Consider the following 584-nt stretch of genomic DNA (forward strand, 5'->3'; position numbering starts at 1 on the left):
GAGGTCGTCTTCCTCACAGAGGAAGGAGAAGAAGGAGGCGGTCGAAGATCTGTCTCTCTCTCTCTTTTCGTTGTCAGCTCATTTTAATAGAGGTGGTGTTGCGTAAGGAAAAGCCACATCTCTGCGCAGTAGGTGTCAGTAGATCCATCGTGGAAAGAAAGAAAGAGAGACTATGTGGGAGGGAGAGATTGTGTTCTTGTTAATGATGATTGAATGAATCGTTTTGATCGGTGATAGATCCATTTTGCATGCGTTGACTGAGAGATTAGGATGATCATGGTGAAAGTCCACGTGGTGTCTAAGGCCCGGTCCAGCCTTGTATGCATTTCCTGAGTTTTTCCCAAGTTGAAGATGATACAGACAAAGAAGAAGGGATTGGGTAGCTCCATTTGTAAAGAAGGGAAGATACCAGCTGGATGTGTGTAGTTTTCTTTTCCATGGAATTCCGATTCTCAGACGGGGAGAATAGACCCACTCCTGTCGAGAAGTTGTTTCGTTGTCGCTTTTCATTTGGATTCTTTCTATCTGTTCCTCGATCATTAGCTGTGATATCTGAAGAGAGAGACGAATGTGTCGTGTCTCTC

General features: G+C 44.5%; 1 protein-coding gene across 1 annotated transcript; it reads left to right on the forward strand.

The window, feature by feature from the left end:
* Positions 1–3: 3 nt before the first annotated feature.
* CSUI_011345 (uncharacterized protein) lies at positions 4–551 on the forward strand (the record flags this gene model as incomplete). Its single annotated transcript, XM_068071445.1, has 1 exon — positions 4–551. A coding segment is annotated over one exon (198 nt), but the record flags the coding sequence as incomplete, so codon positions are not given.
* Between the last annotated feature and the right edge of the window lie 33 nt (positions 552–584).

The sequence above is a fragment of the Cystoisospora suis genome (assembly GCF_002600585.1).
Source record: "Cystoisospora suis strain Wien I chromosome Unknown contig_10969, whole genome shotgun sequence".
Taxonomy (NCBI): domain Eukaryota; phylum Apicomplexa; class Conoidasida; order Eucoccidiorida; family Sarcocystidae; genus Cystoisospora; species Cystoisospora suis.